The following is a 19,634-nucleotide window of genomic DNA, read 5'->3' as shown; positions in this document are numbered from 1 at the left end:
GGTGATAATATGTAAATTCTTTAATTTCCTATTTTCCAAAGTTTTCTGATGAACCAAATAAACAAATGCAAGATCCTTGTTTAATTGCAATTTTATTGAAATAAGGTTTTCTGAAATGGCCACCAAATGTTTTTCAACGTTTTTCCTGCAAAATATAATAAAGTACTTTTCAATAATCCAATTTTTGTATATAATTTTCTGTATTCTACACTCATTAAAATATTTCACTTTTTTACAGTTTTTCACAGTTTTAAACTGCTCTGTATTTCTAACTTACTGTATATTGTGGTGGGTGTTGGTAGGAGTAATGCTGCATGCTTTGTTGTTCAGTGTACTGGACCTATTCAAAAGAATTAATAAAAACATGTTGTACCTTTTTTAACACTCACTGTGTTTGGAGTTGGACTTGGACTTGGTTGCAATGGTTGTGTTTGTTTCAGTTGCCCATGCTCCATGTAAGAATAGTGATTTTCCCCTGAAATGGTACCAGTTTTGTACATGCAAGAAAAGTTACCAACAATACAAGAAAGGTATTTCAAAAATCCTAATTTTGTGGGCTTTTTTTACAATGAACAATTCAAGCACTATCTTTTCCTGTCTTTTCCAGATCATCACAAAGCTGCAATGATGTGACTTTATATATTGAAATCATGCAGCCCCCGAAACATTATTGGTTCTATTGCATGTAAATATCTTCTCCACTGCATTAAACTCTTGAGTAAATGGTGGAAGTGAGTATATCTCAGGAAGAAGTTGATTTTACCAGGTGCAGTGGACTGGTCGGCAGCCGTAACCTGAACATGATTCTGCAAAATTAAATTGATTATTGTGATAACTCAAAATATATGTATTTAAGTTATACCATGGGGTATCGGTGTTTGCAGCATAAGTCCGCACAGCAGTATGATGCTTGTATGATCGAAATTATCAATTCTGTCAATGCGAGTATAACCAGAAAACAGTGAAAGCAGACTTGTGCTGTCTGTAGTGACACAAAAACCAATTAGGCACAAAATGTGGCACTCTACTTAACAGACCCTATTGGTATGTTTTTAAAGATCATCCCTTTACTGTACCCAGTTTGATTTGCACCAAATGTTCTTGATACATTAGTCACATCAACTGTTACAAAATATATTCCTCTAAAATTGTAATTTTTTTTCTGAAATGAACCCCCTGGATACTAATTTAAACTAAAATTTACTTGCCTTATTTGATCTGGTATAATACATGAGATACTGAAGACTCACAACATCATTGTAGTAAGAATATCCATAATAATAGCTTAAATTTGAATCGGCAATAATAGCTGCAGGTATTTCCATACCAAACATTATGGCAGATACCAAGGCAGAAAATATGCTCATTACCATCAATGCTGTTATCTAAAGTATAAAATATTTCATTTTCTGTTGTTTTCTGCCTAATGTCAGCAATTGCTTTCATTTTTTTCGGAAATACTATTGCTTCTCAAAAATCCTTCTTGTCTTTGGATAAAATGGTACAGGTGTTTCAAGTGTACATTTTGACTTTTACACTGTGTGTGTTTATTTAGTTTTTGGAGCGGGAGTTATTTGCCCTTACTGTTGTTTCAGCAAATAGAAAAAAAAATTAAAAAGGCATACTTTAAAAAATATAGCTTGTTTGTTAAAATTCTTGTTTTGTTTGAAACAAAACTATTTCACAAATTATATGCACGAAAGAGCCATAATAATCAATGAGAGCTGTGCTCTGCATACACCCTGTCTGCAGCTCTTATTTCACAAATGTTTTGAGAAACTTTCACAAAATTGCACTTGCCAATGCAAAGAGAGAAAAATTGAATAGTCTTTTAACTTACCAAACATGGATTAAGCTTAGATCCAGTTTTAATGCCAAGAGCCCCACTCACTATCATCTACAATAGAATTCAATTGGAAAAGTCAAACATGTATTAATATACTTCTTTTCAAAATGCTTACAAAGCAGCCTCCCCAAATTCCAATAGAAACATACACAAATATATATGAAAAATCCCCAAAAATATCAACAAGAATGTGTAAAATAATGCCAAATACAACAGCCAAACTTCCAAGTGTGACTTGGGTGATCTGAAAACATTATATTATTTGTTGTTTGTTTTAAATGAAGAGTATTTCTAAAATAAACAAATGAAGAGAAATTCAAAAATAAATTTCTGTTTCAATTTATCCATGTTCTTATTTGTTTCCAGTATTGTTTAGATGCCACTGTATAATCTTGTAGTTTTTTGGTAATAGCCAAATAATACAGTTGTTTTTGTGCTAAGGTAACAACTTACCCCTAGCCTTTTGTGAACCTTTGCAAATCTAGATTTTGATGCAAGAGTTGAGTGTGCTTGTGGGTCAGTGGTATCACTGCAGCAATCACACATAATCCCAATTTTATTTTCAATCTTCCTTAACTTATTTTGTTCAACAAGTTAGAAATAAAAATTTACAGCAAAATTTGCAACCAAGTGTCACGTTGCATTGTGATGTAACAGTGCATAGTTATTGTTGCATTGTAATCCATTTGTTACATGGAAGCTGGGATTGGACCAGTTTGTTGTTGGAATATGAACATTTACATTGGTATATGCTGTTAAATAAGACAGTTGGTTAAAAATTAACAGCATGCATGCTATTCAAATTACATGTGTAGATGTTCTGTTTGTTTATCTATTTCTTGACTAACTTATGATGAGCAATACCTTTAAAAAGAATCATTTTTTGAAAAATGTATGGGCCTTTGATGTGTGTGTGTGGTATCAACCACCTGTGTACTTGTGTTTGATCAACTTCAACAAGTTCATGTAAAAATCCTGGTCGTTTTCTCTTACAATCATCTTGGAAATTTTCAACCCAGAATACTCAAGGACCTATATGGGTATTAGATAGGAGAAATCCTGTGTTCAAGGCCCTCGGCTGTAATGCATCTAGCGACTGTTCCGCTTGTTTCCCAATGACCGTTGATGGGTCTTGTGACTTACATAGGGACCTGGAATTCTACAAAGTTGAAAAAAAAAAATTGCTCCTGGATGAGACTGTACAGAGCAAGGACTTTTTGGGCCTCCTGGAAGATCATATGACCAACAGGGGGGTATACCCAGCCCTTGGGGGAGGGCATTGACACTTTTTCAGCAACTAAATTTGATGCCATCGCATAGAGAAGAGTTGGAACTTACAAAAAAATGCAAATGAGTGGGTAGTTGAACGATTCATTTTTCTGCAAAATCCAGTTCCATTTTTGGTTGCTCTTTTAACCAAAATATTGAGTAACCAGGGGGGCAAATGGCCCTAGGGGGGTGGCTAAACCATTTTTTCGGAGACTAATTTTGATCAAAATTTGTAGATATGAAATGGATCTTTCATAAAATCACAAATGATTGGACACTTAAACGATTCATTTTGCCACAAACACAGCCTGATTTTTTTGCTCCATTTTCAACATAAATTTCAGCAGCACCCACCAGCAAGTTACTACCTAATTGGAATAGCTCAAAACCACACTAAAACTGCCCCAAACACCTTAAAATTCGCCATGACAACAGCACGCACATGTGCGCCCATTCAACCGTAAATTTAACTTAATTGCGTCACTGCTTTGCTTGGTGATGCATGACTTTGCATTGTGACACAGGTCTACACGGTGGGCATTTCCCAGCACCAAAACTAATTTTCATAGAAATACCAATATGCGTCCTCAAGCACTTTCAAGAGTAACATGATGTTGCAATTCCTAAGAATTAAAATTACTTTGTATGCACCCATTTGCATCAAATATGTTTATTATATTTTGCTCATTAAACGAATTTATGATGTCATTTATAAACGTTTGTGTGATCATTTCCATGTGATTTGGAGAACATTCCAAGGCATGAATACGATGGAGTCGGTATGATAGTTAAAACTAGATGAAAGTAAGGACTATTTTATAATGGTGTTGCAATTCCAAGCAATGATGGACAAAAGGACAGACATCAAGTTTCTCCCTCTATATTATAGTGTAAATTATGGCCAGTAGTAATAAGAACCGCATATTTGGATTTCCATTCAGGTTTCACGGGTGGGAATTCCCCTTTATGTTACAATATTGCAACATAGAAGGGAAAATACTGCTACACCGGGTCACAAAGTTTTTTTTCCAAATTTGATCCACAAATAAGCATGTGTAAAACAGAAATCAGTCTGAATTTTAATGATTAGTCGTGAAAAGGGCCACTGGCTGTTATTTTGTTTATTTTTGTTCACCTCCCAATGCGACTGGCTGCGATCCTACGACAGACGGTGATTCTCCGTGAGGAAATCACCTTTTCATGGGCGCCTGACTCGATAACCTTTATGGTTTTATCGGTGCCCATGCCATTTCATTTCCTTTTATATTGTTCTTTGCGTAGTTGCTTTTTCTATGTTACATAGGCTTTCTACGTTACATAGGCTTATATGTGGATCAAGTTTGGAAAAAACTTCGTGATCCGGTGAAAAAGTATCTTCCACATAGAAGCAATCGGTGTCGGTTGGTTGGATGGATGATTGAGCTCACATGCATAGACAGTCGGGAAGTTATAATCTGAGTTTAAATAATTGGGTTGTGGATTGGGAAAAGTTTCAATTGACCGGGATTCGAACTGTGACGTTGAACATAATAAGAGCGGAGCGTTACCCCCACCCCTGGTTAATAAGGTTTAAGGCAGTAATATTCATTTACCAATTTAACTGAACTCCATTGCGATGTACGTTGAACTATATTCCAGTATAATGAACCAGTTTGAATTTCAACCAACGATTTACGATGTCGGTAACTTCACCATTAGACCACTCAACACGTCGGGATGGAGTCACAAAGTTGCGTTTATTGCCTTTTTAAAACTACACGGTAACTTATGGTCAATACCCCCTTGTAATCCCATGTGAACCCGAAGTTGGGTGGGTCGATGGTAGGATGCTCGACTCGTGAACTATGGGTTACCGGTTCGAATCACGCTAATGAAAGAATTACCTTTTGTTTGTTTTCCTCATTGAGAAGGCAAAGTAGGCAAGAAAATACATAGACAACTACAGCACAGCCGTATCGTCGCCAGTCGTGGTGTAGAGGTTAAAGTCATTATCATGTAATGCTCTGCACCCGAGTTCGAACCCCGGTAAAGGTAACATCTTTCAACCATAACCGATAAGTCACGTTGGGTTCGAACTATCCCCTCTCAGATAAACTTGAACTGGCGATCCTCCTTAATGCGGAGGTCTGACTCGATAAATAAATCTTAAATTAGAAGCGAGATTTCATATGTAGGCCTATATGTCCCTGGAGTTACTCATAAGCAAGATATGATATAATCAGACCCTATATGTCCCGGGAATAACCCAGAAGCAAGATATGATATAATAAGTCTCCATATGTAATGAATATGTCCTTGCAATAATCCATAAGCGAGATATAATAAGTCCCCATATGTATAAGTCCCGGGAATAACCCATAAGCGAGATGTGATGTAATAAGTCCCGATATGTAATGTATATGTCCCCGGGAATAACCTGTAAGCGAGATATGATATAATAAGTCCCCATGTGTAAAATGTATAAGTCCCGGGAATAACCCATAAGCGAGATATGAGATAATAAGTCCCCATATGTAATGAATATGTCCCGGGTATAACCCATGAGCGAGATATAATAAGTTCCCGTATGTAATGTATATGTCCCGGGTATAACCCAGTTAATGTCCCAGTAGATTGATAACATCCTATCTTAATTCGTAACCATGCACGTGTCCCGGCATTATCATCGGCGAACACATCCGCGGCTCAACCTAAACAAAATATCCAGAAAAAACAGGGGGACATACACAAATTTTTCTTAAATTTTGTAAAATCATTAGCTGACTAATCTCCTTATGCACCCGCTTCTGAGTTGGCCACCTGCCTATGCCCCCTGATGGGACACTTGCCCCCTGGTGGGGCGCTCCCTGATGGAGCATAAGGTGTGTTTTCGGATCTCGGTGGCCAACTCAGAAGCGGGGACTTCTTAGCCTGACTAAACGCAGGGCTACCTGGCCGCGATCCTTAGCCTGATTTCAGTGAGTTAACGGGGGTGGGAGAGATAATTACCGAATTACTTTTACCCATCCGTGACAGGCACACACACGGAGAGGTGACACCAGCGGGAAGAATTTAGTTAGAGTGGGATAAGTCCGAACCCGAAGTGAATTAACGGTTACCGGGAAAGAAGTATTAACTTTACCGGGGTTCGAACTGTGGTGCAGAGCATCAATAGAGGGGGGCGGTAACCTCTACACCACGGCTGGTGACGGTAGTTTGAAGAACTTATTGCCCTTTTAGCTTTCTTCATGCGAAGTTTTTACCTAAAAATAATTAGGAGAGAGAGCCTCCAGTTGCAAGGTCTTTACCGGGGTTCGAACCTTGGAGCTGAAGGTCGGGAGTACGGAACGTTAACCTCTACACCACAGCTGGTGATGTTAAGTTGAGGTACTTGTACATTTACAAAGGTTGTCCAAATGTTTCACTTAAAAAGGTAAGCCACCCTTGTATGTTTAGGTTGAATCTGCCTCTCCTCATCCTCCGGGGTTCGATCCAAGAGGGGAAGAGTTTTGAAGACGGAAACTTCACCACTAAACTACTTACCGGCACGACCGGTTTCAGTCAACAGCATATGTTTATAAATTTCTCAAAACTACCTATCTGTAACTTGATGTCAATGCCTTTTACTTCTGTGATCTGTTGACATTGCGGGGAGGTAGGCAGTGACTCGGAGGTCAGGGGTTAGAACCACGGCGACTGACCTTTTTTTTCTATTTATTGCCGTAACAAAACGGAATATGGGTTTTTTTCGGCACCTCCAATCGAGCACTGACATCTCTACGACTTCCGTAACTTGTAAAATTCCAACATTAAACAGTTGTTGTTCATCGAACATTATGTGTTTGAAGCGGAAAGAATTGCTTTCAGGTCTGTCTTGTATTTTCAAACATTGGCGAAAGTGAAAAAATTGCCACAGTGCAAAATGTGAAAACAAGAGTAAGAAGTCAGTGCATATAACATGCAGAGGATGAGTCAGGCGATGGTTTCGGTCACATTAACCGGAATACATTGCAGCAAGGCATTATACAAGAAGTGTTTGCAACAGAGTTCGGAAGAAAGGTAAGTATGTACATATTCATTTAATGAGGTTTTGCAATAGCAATATTCAGGTACTATTGGGATACTTGGTTTTAATTAGTGAAGAATCCAAAATGGCACACAATGAAAATTTAGTGATAGAATCGATTTGTTGTTATTTTTTATACATAATTATATTAACCATGAAGTGCAGCAAGTTAGTGTTTCCGAAGCAATCGCTCATGTGTTAAAACGTACACAAGTCAAGGATGAATACTAAGTTATAACAAGCAAGACAAAATGTGGTCAGTGGGCGAGTATAATATGACACTATATATGAAAACGCCATAAAAACGCTAAATGCAGCAACGGAGGAATTAAAAAAATGGTCTGTATTACCCCTGTCTAAAGAATACATATTTTAAGTCAGAATAATTGAAAAGAATTGAAATTGAGCACAAAGTATCAATGAATCTGTTCAAAGCAGCATTTTTCGCCTTGTACGCCTGGCGTTTGCTCCCACCTAGGGGCGCTACATTGTTCCAGAAATGGCCACAAGGTGGCACTATTTTAGCCCGTGGATATGAACAAGTACGGTGCCTGCACGGCCAGTGATAAGAGAAGACACAGTCGTCCATTCGTTGGTTTGGGGGTCGTACGACTCGCACGTGGACAAGTAGGATTGGCCTGTGGGAAAATATTCGACTTTAATTTAACAATGATCTTAATAGAAAGGGTTTTAAATAGAAAGTTACAATAATACCTACAGCCAAACTTGGATGGTAATATAGTTGATTCTAAAGAACAGTCACCAGAATACATACGTATAAGTCCATGTAACATAGAAATAAATGTAAATGTTAACAGTCAGGTGTGAACAAGGCAACCAACTGTTATTTTTTGGTAATATATTGACATTAAAGTACTACTGCAAATTATACCTCTAACATTCGCTCAGATTTCTATGTTGCATAGACCTATATGTGCATCTGTAAAGGTTTTTTAGCCACTGGCAAAAAAATTGTCCCGCTACAGTATTTTGTTATACACCAGCCTATATTAAATAGCTTTGTATAACTTGATGTAGGTTTGAGTCGTACCATCGTATCCCCCGCAAGCGTAGAGCCGTCCACCGAGCATGCAGACTCCCACAGCGTCTCTCGGAACGCTCATGGATGCAACTGTCATCCACTGGTCTATCTTGGGGTCATATCTAAATACAAAAATACGTATCAAACCATAACACGATATTATTTAACCCGAAAACTGATTGGAAAATAACTCTACCAAAAGTTAACATTTTTATGGATACATGTATTTCTAAAGTTGAAATCTATTGGCTTTTATTGACAAATGTATTTCGCTAAGAACCATCGTTAGAGTCTGTAAAAAGCAACGTTTAAGGGAATAATGCTCACCTAAATTCGTGATTTAGGCGATAAAACGGGAACATTACACCAATAGCTAATTTCGTCGGATAAAACAAATCCAAAGTTGACGACGAACGTCACAACGCTACAACTTTTTTAAGTCGAGAGAGTCCATAATTATTTAATTTAAAAATATTCCCTATACAACAAAACGACCACATACCTTTCAACAGTCTCGGAAAGCTTCGACATCTGATTGCTGGCTGGGGCATCGTGACCTCCGATGGCGTAGAGGTGACCTTTGCAAACACCAACACCGACCCCACCCCTTCTCTTTGACATCGGGGCACAGTTTGTCCACTTGTTTGTATGTGGGTCGAAGCATTCAACTGAGCGAAGGCAGGAGCTGCCATCACGGCCTCCAACGGCGTAAAGCCTAGTTACAACATATAGGTTGGTTGGTGTATAGCATACTGGGATAACAATTACCTATATTTAACGGTGTTCAGTTCTATGGCGTTTCGGAAGAAACTACAGACAAAACTAACAACTACGTAGGCGTCATTTACTTTATACATGTATTATGGTAAACGATTTAAGCGTTAACACAAGGAAAACAAATATAATGTAACTGTTGCTGTCAGGAATATTGTTATTTAATAGTCTGTTCTTCTGGCACTATAAAAACGTAACTTTATTGACCGACGTTTCGCCTGATATCCAACAAGGCTTCCCCAGGGTAATGATACTGGTACAGCACACAACCAACACCAAGAAAACGTACACCACGTACCACGAGGAAAACAATTTGTATGCACAATTATGGTTAAGTGTGTGTATATAATCAATATTAACGAGATAAACTCAAAGAGAGCGGCAAACGATCAGCTTCAGGATGATTTTTGTTTACAAATACAGAAATACCTCTTGCTGCACTTCAACTACGTCATTGACAGATTAATCGGTCTACACCAAGCATTTTAACTTGAAGGCCTACGGTCAATATTACTGATATCGTACATTAACAATCGCCGTGTTCACTTACTTTCCCATTAGAACAGCAACGCCGACAGTACTGCGTGAGACAGACATGGGAGCGACGTAATTCCAAGCCCGGGCCTGCGGGTCCCATCGTTCCACTGTATTGAGGTAGCTCCAACCATCATGACCGCCCACAGCATACATTGGACCATTCAAGACTGCCACAGCTTAAACAAGATAAGGGTGTTGGATTAAATGAGGTAAGGACATTTCGGTTGTAAAAATAACCCATTGTTATTTTCGTTCTGCCAATATATTTAGCATGTTTTTCATTGGAATGTTATGAAAAACATAACAAAGTATTGCAAAATCACAATGAAAATTGTGGCAAAACAGAATATAAAACGTAACGGCAGGCCTTAAACTTTTTAGGAAGACTTGGTTTATTCCTTATTACATCATTGTCTCATTGAGACTACATTCACCAATAAGTTATACAAGTCTTACCAAGACCATGGCGATGTGTCCCCACCGGGGGCATCACACTCCATGTTTTGGTTCGTGAGTTAAAACACTCAACCGTGTTAACTGTTTTCAGGCCATCTCGGCCACCAACGACATAAAGTTTGTCGTCGAGGACAGCAACACCAAATTGCAGGCGACGCCCAGTCATGTGAGCAATCTGTTTCCATTGATTTGTTCTTGCGTTGTATTGTTCTATGCTGGTTGCACCTGTATAATAAAGTATATGGTTATTCTTACAATGCTTAACACAGATACCATGATTGGTTGTTAGTAAAACATAATACTCTTTTCTTTTTGAATAGATCCAGTTGAGAAATTGTTTTATTACTACTCAATGGGTGTTAGATATATACAGAAACGTGTTACAACATTTCTTACAAACACAGATTTTTTTAAATGTCATGATTTTTGCCATTAGACTGCTATAATTTTGTGTAAATTTTCTGTTACAACATGCCATACACATGCCCGAGTAGAAGATACACCGAATCAATTCACTTTGCAAGTTCAAGGTCACAAAATTTAAACCGATTTTAAAGAAAATGGAACAGTAACACTGATTGTAAACACATAAAACCATATCAGACAAACATTTCATTGCATACAGTAGGACTTCCAAACTGCAGTCACGTCAGTATTTTGTGATTTACCGAGGTTTCATTTATATTGGAGTGCTAAATAGTTGCCGTTTGTTTTCATTTACATCTTTTTCACAATCTCGCATGCCAATGTACATGTTTGGAATTTCAGGCATCACCCAAAAAATTGTTGTGCGTTGTCCGTAGTATACTTGGCACAGTTTGTGTTGCATGCTTATGTGTTTCCAGCAGTGACTCCATGGTGTGTTTGAATTATGGCATTACACGATCACAACAGCTGCTGGTATGTCTACAATTAACAGGCAAGCAAACACAAACACACTTTTAGGTCAACCAAATTGTGACATTTACCAAGGCTGTGAGGATACTTACATGTAAAACCAACTTGTGTTTCGACAAAGAAGAAGCAAAAAAGCATAAAGAAAGCATTAAGATCATGAAGTAAAGTACACATAAAACAGAAAGTTCACCAGCCTGAACAACATAAATTAATAGGTTTCCTTTTAATAAGTTTGCTTTGTTTATTACAACAGTAAATATTACCAGTCATTAAAATTGCATAGCAGTTAGCTGACAGCCAAACAAATCACCAGCAAAAGTTGCTATAGCACACAAGTTGCCTACACTGATTGACACATTCTGTTTGCATACAGAGGGTAGGTTTTATCAATGAAAAAACAACAACATTTTCTGACACTGCTTAATCATTGTAGTAAAAATGTTTTTAAGAATAAAGCCTGCCTACAGAAAGTGTTTTAGCACTACCAGAGAGATCAATCTTATAACAAGATAAGGAAGAAACCAACCTTTCGAAGTGTCCATGCCACCAATAGCATACAGATATCCAGTGGTGGATTTTCGAGGTTGCTGAAGACAAGGGCGGCGTTCAGGTAGCATGTGGTGCGTGAGGGCCTCGATAACCTGGTGTTCGCAAGCAAGATCTTGGCACACCAGTGGGTTGGTTTGGACCACATCAGCCACATACTAAACACAAAATGTTAATGGAATTTCTTTGTAAAGTTTTGATTGACAAACTTTTATTGAAACAAAATATGCCGTGTAAATATAGGGTTCGCCGGTATCGCAGTCAAGGTATGTAACACTTCTATGTAAACATTACATTTATGAAGAAGTGATAAAACATAAAACCAAATGCCAATAACCAAAAATAGTTTGCCCTTGTTTTGTAAATAGGATTTTCCTCTGCTTTTGTAGGCCGAAATTTATTTATGTAAATATTTGATTCTTTTTCTCTGTGACACTCCATTACTCTGTGACTGATTTAAATATTGGCCAAGGTATAACAATACTCTTGGGATAAACCATTGAAACAGCAATAAATATTCATGGTGAGGTTCACAAAGGCACCGTTCCAAGAAGAAAAAATCAATGAAACTCATTTATTATTTATTGCAACAGGAAGTTTGCTGTGCATGCAACTGTTACTTGAAAACAATTCTGCTTTAAAAACATGTGCCTTACATAAATATTTCTGTTTTGTCAAAAACATGATTCATTTGTTTGCTATATCCAAACACTTTACCTATTGATTGCCATGGTGCTGTCGGAAGGACAATGCCCACTTGACAAATAAACCATATTTAATTTTCTTATGAACTACTATATGTGCACATACATGGTGCGCACACAAAACGTTGGCATACACGGATAATATATACCTCTTTGTCTATGTATGTGAGCCTGATGTGAGATAGTAGATCAGACATAAACACTTTCCTTTCCTCATTAGAATGGATTACCCATCGCAGAAGGGCCTCAAACATGGTACACTCAGTGGGTACATTTACATCATCACTGGCTAGCAACTCACAAACCTGCAGATTCATTTAAAACTATAGGTATTTTTTTACGCATTGTAATATTTTTTTTTTGCAATAAATTGGAAAACAAAAAGCGGGTCTTGAAGTATTACAAAACATTAGTAATTTAACCATGTAGTTTATGTGATCTTTACCTGATCAAGAGGCAGCATAAGGAATTCCTTGTTCTGTGTCACTTCTGTGAAGTGATCCTGAATATTTATATTAAAAATTATCCCATGAAAAAGTTTTAAATACGGATCTCATAATACATGCCAGTAGAGTAACCCACAATTTTCAAATAAATACAACATATTTTACATTCAACAGTTTAAGTCTGTTGCAATAAGTTACCATAGTGTAGAAGTTAGCAGCTTTCAGTAATTTGTGGCAGCTTTGGGTGTCAGCAAATGCTCTGATGCCAAGACAGTTAGAAGGGTGCAGCTGTTTCATGAGAAAATTACAACCCGCATCGACCACATCCTCCAATCGTAGCATGTTCGCCGTAGCAACCATCCTTTCTACATTGTCCTCCCTAATTTCAAGTTTGCCTAAGAAGCAAAATAACAAGGTTTTATAATACACTGGAGATGGTTTATTAGTAGATTTTGTCCTATATTTTGTAGTTGTCTGTTTGAATTTACATGTCCTTATATTTTTTTTTAATATGCTGAATGTATGTCAATGAAAAATGTCAATCTACTATGTGGTGACCATATTTAAATATTCCACCTCGAAGGATGTCAACAAAGTTTTAGAATAAATTTAAACAAAAGCAATTGTGAAAATAAAGTTAATCTCAAGTTAAGCATTATCTGCGAGTCTTTACACTATTAGAACTTAGGATATTAGATTGAAAATTTCATAACTAGCGTAGAGAATGTTTATTCTTTACCTGTGTACATATAGTCGAGGAGATTAGCAAAGGCATCTTCGTCAATGTCTGTTAAAGTAATCTCCTCTTGCACAGCTTCTAGCACATGACTGTTAAACATCGCCCGAAAATATTCTGACACTGACGACAAAACAAGGCGATGTGCAGACAAGCGCTTGCTTCCAACTGCAAGAAAAAGTAATTAAGTTCATGCATTTCCCACAGTAAGTCTTACACAGTAAATTTATAATATTGTACATGCACAATATTTCTTATTTGTTACTCTTACCGATAATTGTAACATCGCAAAGCTGCGAGTTATGTAGATGCTCGTGGATCTTTTTCATTGTCGTTTTGGCATGATCGATCCATACAAATGCGTCAGATGGGTCCATTACTGCTTACGTGATCATGCCCGACTGAATAATAAGTGGTTCGAGGAAGTAAAATGATAAAACTGTTTCAGTAAAGGGGGCGAAACCCTTTCACCAACGTTCCGAACCAAACAAAGCGATATTGAATCAGCTGTTTTCTGTTCGCTTCTGCACATTTCACGGTTACTTTTACGCAGCCTTGAGAGGCTACTTCTAAATGAAGAACCAGACAACTTTATATTGTACTAAAAAAAGAATCAGATGATGTTTTAGTATTCTATAATATCAATAACAAGTTCATTTTTTATCCCCAAATTTAACAAATATTGATTTTACATACGCGCTGAGAAAAGATAACAATATGTAGGGATGGTAGCCTACACGATAAGATAACATTATTGATTGTCATTGCTGATGATTGACAGACTTGCCATGTCTATTGTATTATCCTTACAGAGCTTAGATCTTTTCAAACTTTTTTATTCGTCTAAAAACAGAAATTTCTAATCGACTCCAGAGATTTTTCGCCTCCGAATAAACTCTGTCCTGTACTATAAATATTTAAGAACTAAAGTTTACCTTGTTGCAACAAACGCAATAACTAATTGTCCAGTAAACATTGCATTTTTAAGCTAAATTTTACACACATAAGCTAATTTCGGCATGTAAAGAAGTTGATTAAATTACTTGGATCACAATACATCACTTCGCATGTATTTTACGTGAGTGCAATCATAGGCAGAAGAACAATAAATTAATAAACAAACGAAATGGCAAATGCACAAATAAACCCATAGCGGTTATGAGGTCAACGATAACCAAATCACAGAGAACAATTTTCAATGGTTAAATTGAATAACGTTTGTTAGATGATTTAAAAGAACACGGATTATCTGCTAGAGGGGACAAAAACAGTGTTTTTTGAATGGTCAAAAGTAGCCTACGCTTGTCTAGTTTTTACAAAAAGCACGGCGAACCAACGTTTCAAAAACCAAACAAAATTTTATTTTGGAAAACAATCGGTGTGCAGATCATTCTTTCACTTCTTTGCTTTCTTTCCACTTCAGCCACGACAAACCGGATACTCCGATGAGGATCAAACCGGCTCCAACCAGTTCCAATGCTTGTGGAACAAGATGTAGAATTGTGTGTTCAAGGATAATGCTCACGACAAGATCGGCGTTTTGGGCCAGCGACACAAGAGCTGGGTGCACCAGTTGAACGGCACTGCGGTAAAGACAACTTAGTTTGATCCGTCAAAAATGAGTCAATATCATTTGAGTTTGTTTTCACCATGAAATTTTTTTAAGAATAAAATACCTTCGTTAATTTCGCGAAACATCTGCGATGTCTATTGCAAACAAGGACAGAAATTAAGCCAAACTCTGTGTTTTTGTCCATATTTCTCTGTCACTTAGATATTGAGGTAACAAGTTGCACTCACTAATTAGACGACCAGGTTGCCATCGATGACATGAAACAAACAGCAAGAGTGTAACCAATACCAGCAGCGGTCGGTGGCCAGGGGGAAGGTCGGATGAGCAAGAAGATTATAGCGGCAAAAAAGGTCACAGTGGAGTGATAGAAAACCACCGAAAATGAGTGGAGTTCGTCTAAAATAGAAAATTTGTCCAAATTATATCTCAGCATGTATTATATCATAAAATCCAATTTCGTTCCGCCTAAGGCCGGGTCCACACTCACGATTTGCGCCGGCGGACTCTTTGTTTGTTTCAATGTCCCAAGCGTTCGCCCGCACGCCGGCGTATAATGAAACAAACAAAGAATCCGCCGGCGCAAAGCGTGAGTGTGGACGCTCCAGACAAATGTTGATCAAAATAAATGCTTTTAAATTGACAACGAGGTACATAAGGAATAAACCCATTTGTTGCCCACGAATGTTGGTAATTCTGATACTTGTGTTAAAAAAATGGCTGACAAAATACATTTACGAACCTTTTGCTTTTCTCACTCCGACCATTCCAAGACTCCTAGCGAGACCGGCAATTACAATCAGTGTGTATCCGTATATATTAACTGCCAGTTTGTTGTCCTTCATGCCCACAGGAACAATATATTCCCTCTCATTGGATGTGAGGCTTGAGGCTAGAAACAACAATATTAGCCATTAGGTGATCTCTCCATGGACATAAACTTTTAATTTTTAAATTTCTTTTATCAATTAAATTGTATTGATGTTAATTTGCATCAATAAAATCAAAATTATTATATGAAGACTGCTTCTTATATAACGGTTAAATCTACCAACCGATAATCATTGCAATTCCCGCAATGCAAATAACCACAGTTCCTAGATCGCGAGGAGAAGTTTTGTCCTTGCTGATCAGAAAGGCCAGAAGAACTGCAAACACCGTACGCGATGCGCCTCTAGTGGCTATTGCGTTGCCCGGAGGGATGACACTAGGTGGTGTTCAATAGTTAATAATAATAGTACGTTTTTTCTAATGTAAGGCCGGGTCCACACTCAAGCTTTGCGCCGGCGGATTCTTTGTTTGTTTCATTGTCCCGAGCGTACGCCCGCACGCCGGCGTATAATAAAACAAACAAAGAATCCGCCGGCGCAAAGCGAAGTGTGGACCCGGCTTAAGTACACTTGTAAACGCAGGAAACAATGCATTTTTTCTGCATAACATGACTAAAAAAATCTCACTACTGTGAGGGCCTTTACAGGTATAAATATATGCGTATAATAGCGTACAGACGACTCCAATGTATACATTGTTATATGTCGGTTTCGTTATTCCGGATTACTTAAAAAAACGACATGACAGATCCTTTCGTAAAAGAGCATGCAGCCTATCATTTTATAAAAAAGGCGACTTACTTAAAAGCTTCAATCGAAGTCACGGTGGCAATACTGTAAACAACAGCAATCATAATACACAGCTTAACTCTGCCCTCTGGCGGACGGAAAGGAATCTTCTTGTACGCCGCAAGAGATCCAAAAAGAATACTCTACAACACAATGAAATTTTTGAAACGAACAGGAAATCGTTTGATAGTTTAGATAGCAGAATTTAAATACTGTACAATCTAAAAAAGGGAAAAACGTTTGAAAAAACGTTTCTTTTTCATGGTTGAAACAAGTTCAACGAAAAAGATTCAACGATAAATTCATGACTTCAAAGATGTTGAAACAAATTCAACATTTCGCCAGTGGAGTTTGCGCATTTTTAACTTCACTTTCACCTGCACAGCACTCCGAACAAACAAAGTTTCAGCTGATCCAACGTTGTTCTCTCCCGCCAAACGCACAAACACCCCCGTCATGCCGTACATGCACCCAGCCCCGAATAACGCCAACAATATGCCCTTTGTGACGTCACGCATGCGTTCAGGGGGTTCCCCTTCCCCTTTCTCGCGCTCGGCGGGTGGTGACTCGGTCGGGACGTCGAATGAAATCGGATTTTCGAAGGAATCGCCGTTGGTGACAGATGTCGAGGTCGACTGCTTGTGGAGCAATCCGCGGTGAAGCGTGACAAGCGTCCTTCCGTCCGCGGTTGTGATTCGCTGGGGTTTTCGATGACGTCGTTTATCCGGGGTGTCTTCTTTCGCCGTTTCTAAAAAATCCAACAAAAAGTTTGTTTGGGTGCTGATTTTGTTAGTTTGGCGAGGTCAATATACAGCCCTTAAAACATAGGAACTGTGATTTTTAATCGACACATTTTGTAGCCACAGCCATTAAAGTAAACTTCAGCCCAAAATACCCGAGTTTTCGTCTGTTTGTCCGTCGGGTCCATTTACTTCATCTTCGTGTTTCAGTTCACGAACCTCGTTTCCGATAAGTGGCGACTTCTCATCCGATTGAACAAGTTTTTGCCTGTAAATGAGAAAAAATGATTCTGTCGTGAACAAAACAAAATCACTTTGCCAACAGACTTTACGCGCGATCACAACTTTAATACCACTATAGGATTTAAATCCACGCCCCCCCCCCCCCCCCCCGCCCTGAAAATCTTCACTAACGTTAACAATCGCCCAAAAATATCACACATATTTTTACAGTTAGTTGCGTAGTTGTATTGGTTAAAGATCAACTGCCAAGACAGTCCGTCAAACCTTGACAACGTATCCCTAAAAGTATACCTGATTAGCGTGGTTCGTGGCTTCGGAGTTGGATTTTCTACATTATCCTCCATATTTTGTATATTTGTTTGTAATCAGCGCACCTGATCGGGTACGACCTAAAATCACCTGCTTTTTAAATAAAGAAATAACACTGACTTAGAACTGACCGAATGCTTTCTTTTGATTAGTTTTGTAAAATTCACATGCACAGAATAGTTTTTAAATTACGTGAATACGCGGCTGTTCAGATCAGATTTTTCCACCCATTTGTTCCCTTGGATCCCCTGGCCTATCCTTTTCACTCTGCCCGTGACAATTATCACCTGTGGATATTTTGAAGATTTTTAAAACTTCACGCCAAAGCATTAGCTTCGGTAAAGGCTTGTGGACCCCCAAACCTGCAGCAAAACCATATGTGGATAAAATTTAGTTTTAAACGCACAAAGTATTTCCCTTTCTGAAAAATAATCCGACCATACCGTATTTACTCGATTGTAAGCCGCCCTCGAATGTAAGCCGTATGTAACTGTTAAAGGCAAACTTAGGTGTCCTACAACAATAATTGTCAACAAAACTGTCGTTTAATATTACCAGATACGGTGAAAACCTTGGGCGATGAAACGTATTGGTACGATGGGGCGAGTTGTCGGTAAATTTCATTAAAACACAGAGCGTAGCCAAATATCGGTGTGACATTAAATAATGTAAGCCGCCCTCGAATATAAGCCGCAGAAACGGAAGGTTTAAAAAGTTTATAAGCCGCGGCTTACAATCGAGTCAATAACACTTGTAACCTGACAAATTATTGCAACTTGTATAACCTGACAAATCGCTTGCACAGATATGTCGTATTGCTATAACCGACTGCGTGCATTTTAGTAGTGGCCACTGCAATAAAACGTCCACTGTGCGTTCCGACTGCAAGTGAGATATTAAAATTTAACGAATCTTTCAGGAAAATAATGATGACGTCATTGCCCCCAGGGTATATCTTCCGATCGATGAAACTGCGCCGCGTGTTTGTAAAATTTTGAAACGTCAAGCCACAAGAAATAAGAAATTGTTTCAGACAAGATGTGACCATTTCATTGTTTTAAATTTCAACCTAATATAACAAACACTAATTTGTTAGGATTCCACATTTAGCAAAAGATTGGGAAACGAAATGCGGAAGATTGTGAAAGGATTACAACAATAGCAAAAACAACTATGTTTTTAGTTTGTTAACGTAATTTGGACCAAAACATTTCATCTCGATCAGGAATATAAAATTTTATCCTTTTTTTAACTGGAACTTATATAATCAACTTTAACATGCCATTGAATAGATGTTATGTCATTTCGGGATCAACAAGCATTTTGTGTTACAGCAACGGTTCCCAGCCGGAAGTAAATTTGCCCTTGGGGATGAATTTTATAAGCAAGAAATTTGCAAACTTTTTATTGTACACCATATAGTTTTTGGACAGTTATGTTTTGGCAAAACTGTTATTTATTTTTACATTATTGCTTTGCTTCGCCGCAGTGTTTTTAAGTTTGATTCGATTTCGTTCGGGCATTTTAAAACTATTTTGCAAAATTAGTATGTTAACACATGGGAATAAATTTAATCTTCAAAAGCTGCCAGGGTAAGTTGCAAAAAAAGGTTTGAAACATATGTGTTACAGAGTCCTCCACTTGACCGCTTCTACAAATAAAAAATATTGAATATGTATGTAGCTGTTGCTTTTTGTCAAAGAAAACACCAGACGTAAAAAGTATCAAAAACAGCACTTTTAGAACATGTGGTACCAACCACGAAACAAGACTTCCATTATCACAAGGGCAAAAATTACAAAGTAACATGCATTGTTGACAAAACCATCATTACAATTTCATCAATATTTGATGA

The 19,634-nt window shown here is 37.9% G+C and overlaps 3 protein-coding genes across 3 annotated transcripts; all 3 read right to left on the bottom strand.

Moving 5' to 3' along the window:
• Positions 1–77: 77 nt before the first annotated feature.
• On the bottom strand, positions 78–3,687 carry LOC145908094 (membrane-spanning 4-domains subfamily A member 8-like). The gene is made up of 10 exons (XM_082995277.1): positions 2,711–3,687; positions 2,300–2,598; positions 1,962–2,090; positions 1,841–1,897; positions 1,205–1,385; positions 863–978; positions 764–806; positions 390–475; positions 278–340; positions 78–145 (listed from the first exon to the last, which is right to left on the bottom strand). The coding sequence occupies exons 2-10, from the start codon at positions 2,390–2,392 to the stop codon at positions 134–136; spliced, it is 780 nt and encodes a 259-aa protein (XP_082851403.1). The 5' UTR covers positions 2,393–2,598; positions 2,711–3,687; the 3' UTR covers positions 78–133.
• A 3,274-nt stretch (positions 3,688–6,961) lies between these two features.
• Positions 6,962–13,809, bottom strand: LOC145909253 (kelch-like protein 5). The gene is made up of 11 exons (XM_082996594.1): positions 13,570–13,809; positions 13,302–13,466; positions 12,761–12,957; positions 12,562–12,618; positions 12,266–12,421; positions 11,393–11,570; positions 9,970–10,194; positions 9,527–9,689; positions 8,705–8,917; positions 8,212–8,324; positions 6,962–7,798 (listed from the first exon to the last, which is right to left on the bottom strand). The coding sequence occupies exons 1-11, from the start codon at positions 13,673–13,675 to the stop codon at positions 7,677–7,679; spliced, it is 1,695 nt and encodes a 564-aa protein (XP_082852720.1). The 5' UTR covers positions 13,676–13,809; the 3' UTR covers positions 6,962–7,676.
• An 876-nt stretch (positions 13,810–14,685) lies between these two features.
• Positions 14,686–17,814, bottom strand: LOC145909378 (solute carrier family 35 member G2-like). The gene is made up of 8 exons (XM_082996768.1): positions 17,762–17,814; positions 17,383–17,495; positions 16,865–17,235; positions 16,500–16,630; positions 15,924–16,075; positions 15,611–15,760; positions 15,099–15,267; positions 14,686–14,881 (listed from the first exon to the last, which is right to left on the bottom strand). The coding sequence occupies exons 1-8, from the start codon at positions 17,812–17,814 to the stop codon at positions 14,686–14,688; spliced, it is 1,335 nt and encodes a 444-aa protein (XP_082852894.1).
• Positions 17,815–19,634: the final 1,820 nt, after the last annotated feature.

Source organism: Ascidia mentula, chromosome 7 (assembly GCF_947561715.1).
Source record: "Ascidia mentula chromosome 7, kaAscMent1.1, whole genome shotgun sequence".
Classification (NCBI taxonomy): domain Eukaryota; kingdom Metazoa; phylum Chordata; class Ascidiacea; order Phlebobranchia; family Ascidiidae; genus Ascidia; species Ascidia mentula.
Note: the sequence above shows the minus strand (reverse complement) of the source record. Positions and strands in the feature narration are given on the sequence as shown.

Coding starts and splice junctions, on each gene's coding strand:
- LOC145909378 (XM_082996768.1), bottom strand. CDS start 17,814: ATGGAGGATAATGTAGAAAATCCAACTCCGAAGCCACGAACCACGCTA. Junction 16,076..16,499: donor ACTTCGATTGAAGCTTTTAA/GTAAGTCGCCTT, acceptor AACACCACCTAG/TGTCATCCCTCCGGGCAACG. Junction 15,761..15,923: donor GGGAATTGCAATGATTATCG/GTTGGTAGATTT, acceptor TGTTGTTTCTAG/CCTCAAGCCTCACATCCAAT.
- LOC145909253 (XM_082996594.1), bottom strand. CDS start 13,675: ATGGACCCATCTGACGCATTTGTATGGATCGATCATGCCAAAACGACA. Junction 9,690..9,969: donor GACACATCGCCATGGTCTTG/GTAAGACTTGTA, acceptor ATCTTGTTTAAG/CTGTGGCAGTCTTGAATGGT. Junction 8,325..8,704: donor CTTTCCGAGACTGTTGAAAG/GTATGTGGTCGT, acceptor TTTTGTATTTAG/ATATGACCCCAAGATAGACC.
- LOC145908094 (XM_082995277.1), bottom strand. CDS start 2,392: ATGTGTGATTGCTGCAGTGATACCACTGACCCACAAGCACACTCAACT. Junction 1,386..1,840: donor CTAAGCTTAATCCATGTTTG/GTAAGTTAAAAG, acceptor TTTATACTTTAG/ATAACAGCATTGATGGTAAT. Junction 979..1,204: donor TACCAGATCAAATAAGGCAA/GTAAATTTTAGT, acceptor CACTACAGACAG/CACAAGTCTGCTTTCACTGT.